This window comes from Aspergillus welwitschiae (genome assembly GCF_003344945.1).
Source record: "Aspergillus welwitschiae strain CBS 139.54b unplaced genomic scaffold BDQ94scaffold_4, whole genome shotgun sequence".
In the NCBI taxonomy this organism is placed as follows: Eukaryota; Fungi; Ascomycota; class Eurotiomycetes; order Eurotiales; family Aspergillaceae; genus Aspergillus; species Aspergillus welwitschiae.
In genome coordinates this window covers 48,109-49,835 of record NW_020798698.1, presented here as the reverse complement: position 1 = coordinate 49,835, position 1,727 = coordinate 48,109, and the positions used below count along the sequence as shown (strand labels likewise).

The window sequence follows — 1,727 nt, the reverse complement described above, 5'->3', positions numbered from 1 at the left end:
CATCCCTCGCAGTGGAGGAGCACGGTTCAGCTGGAGCACGGTGTGAATTCTAAGAGGCTTCACCTCAAGACCCTATTAAGTTGGGATTGGTACTAAGTCAAAAGTTCTGCCTCCATGAAATTAGCGTGACCTAAAGGGGTTGGGGAAATCACCTGTAAGATCCACGGGTCATGGCTGAGTTTGGGCGGTTCCGAAATGAAGGCCCGGCCCGTCACAGCAGCGGACAGGTAAGGAGAAGGGAAAAAGTCACGCCTTCAGAGTACATTCAATTCCTCATTCACCATCGTCATATGTATCTAAATCACGATCTTTTTAGCTCCTGTATCCTTTTCATAACAACTGTAGTTATACGATAGGCCAGTGTTATCCCTCTGTAAGGGAGAGAGAAAAGGAGAAAAAAAAATAATAAATAAAAAATAAAAAAAACCCTCTGTTCAGCGACTCCAAACCCGATTGATCGTTCAATGACAGCGGGGCTCGCTCCATCAGACACTGAGCAGTGAAACTTCAGTGTCATGCGAGAGAATTCAATGTTCCACAGAATCAAGAAAAAAAGGCAGAGAATGCAATGAGGGATCGGACACAGTTTGTCGACGGCGAACTTTGGAAACCACAATTACTTTCATTTCGAGAAATGTTGAAATACAATCTTGTAACAAATACGGAAAGCACTGGCCATGTTAATCGATACGTCAGGCACTTTACAATCTGCACTACCTCAGTATAGTTAGTTACCTGCCCAGTACCCACATAAGCATGTTCCCTACTTTCTAACCTTACTCGCCCCTGTACTAATTTTGCCTGAACCAAAACGAGGAAGGCAAGGTGAAATGTAGAAAGAGAAGAAGAAACCGACAGAGAGGAATTACCTAGAGTCATAGCCAACATTCTTGTGGTCAGTGATGCTATGAGTCTAGTTCAATATTGGCACCTAAAATTACTGTTTAAGTCGTGTCAGCCATCCATCCAACAGCACCAGCGCGCAACAGAGTCTTGCATGTTTCAACCTGGAGGTGAATCCACTTTTTCAGGGGTAAAGGCGTACAGAAGTACATGATGTTCCATGAGAGATTCAGAGGATGCATCGTTTGATGCTAAGAAAAGAGTCAAAGTGGAGTGGGTCATGGATGGGGGAAGACAACTCACTGGTATCTACCTTTTTGATAAGACAGGAAGAGGTCTGCTGGACTAAAGTAGCCAAGACCTGTTTCGAGGCCATGAACCATTGAGATCGTTCACTTTCCCGATTATGTCTTACTCCGGATACTGATCGGTTCGAGATTTTTTATTTCTAGGGTTGCTAGCCTTTATCCTGAACAACTGACGACCAGTGAGACTAGCTTACCGGGCCTATCCTGTCTATCAACACGGTAGGACGAACGGGGGATGTGTTGGGATTTCCAAGTCGCCAGACGCGGCTGTTGCAAAGGTGAGGCACATCCACGCCAAGGAGAGGAGGGCGACAGTGGGGAGCTTGACAGCAAATGAGCGGCCGGGGATTGCTACACTATTGATCGCCCGCGAGCGGTCCGTTGTGTAGCTCTGCCGGGCGAACCCTGTCATGCTTTCTCTCGCCTGACCAGAAGTACTGAGGTATTATCATGTTGCGTCTCTTTTTCCGTAGATATAACACATCTTTTTTTTTTTTTTTTTTTTTTTTTTTTTTTTTTTTTTTTTTTTTTTTTTTTTTTTTTTTTTTTTTTTTTTTTTTTTTTTTTTTTTTTTTT

General features: G+C 43.8%; 2 protein-coding genes across 2 annotated transcripts; both read right to left on the bottom strand.

The window, feature by feature from the left end:
- Positions 1 to 247: 247 nt before the first annotated feature.
- On the bottom strand, positions 248 to 593 carry BDQ94DRAFT_136071 (uncharacterized protein). The gene has a single exon (XM_026764799.1). It carries the CDS (start codon positions 515 to 517, stop codon positions 302 to 304), a length of 216 nt encoding a protein of 71 aa, XP_026630306.1. The 5' UTR covers positions 518 to 593; the 3' UTR covers positions 248 to 301.
- A 255-nt stretch (positions 594 to 848) lies between these two features.
- Positions 849 to 1,642, bottom strand: BDQ94DRAFT_136065 (uncharacterized protein). The gene is made up of 2 exons (XM_026764798.1): positions 1,157 to 1,642; positions 849 to 889 (listed from the first exon to the last, which is right to left on the bottom strand). Exon 1 carries the CDS (start codon positions 1,561 to 1,563, stop codon positions 1,363 to 1,365), a length of 201 nt encoding a protein of 66 aa, XP_026630305.1. The 5' UTR covers positions 1,564 to 1,642; the 3' UTR covers positions 849 to 889; positions 1,157 to 1,362.
- Between the last annotated feature and the right edge of the window lie 85 nt (positions 1,643 to 1,727).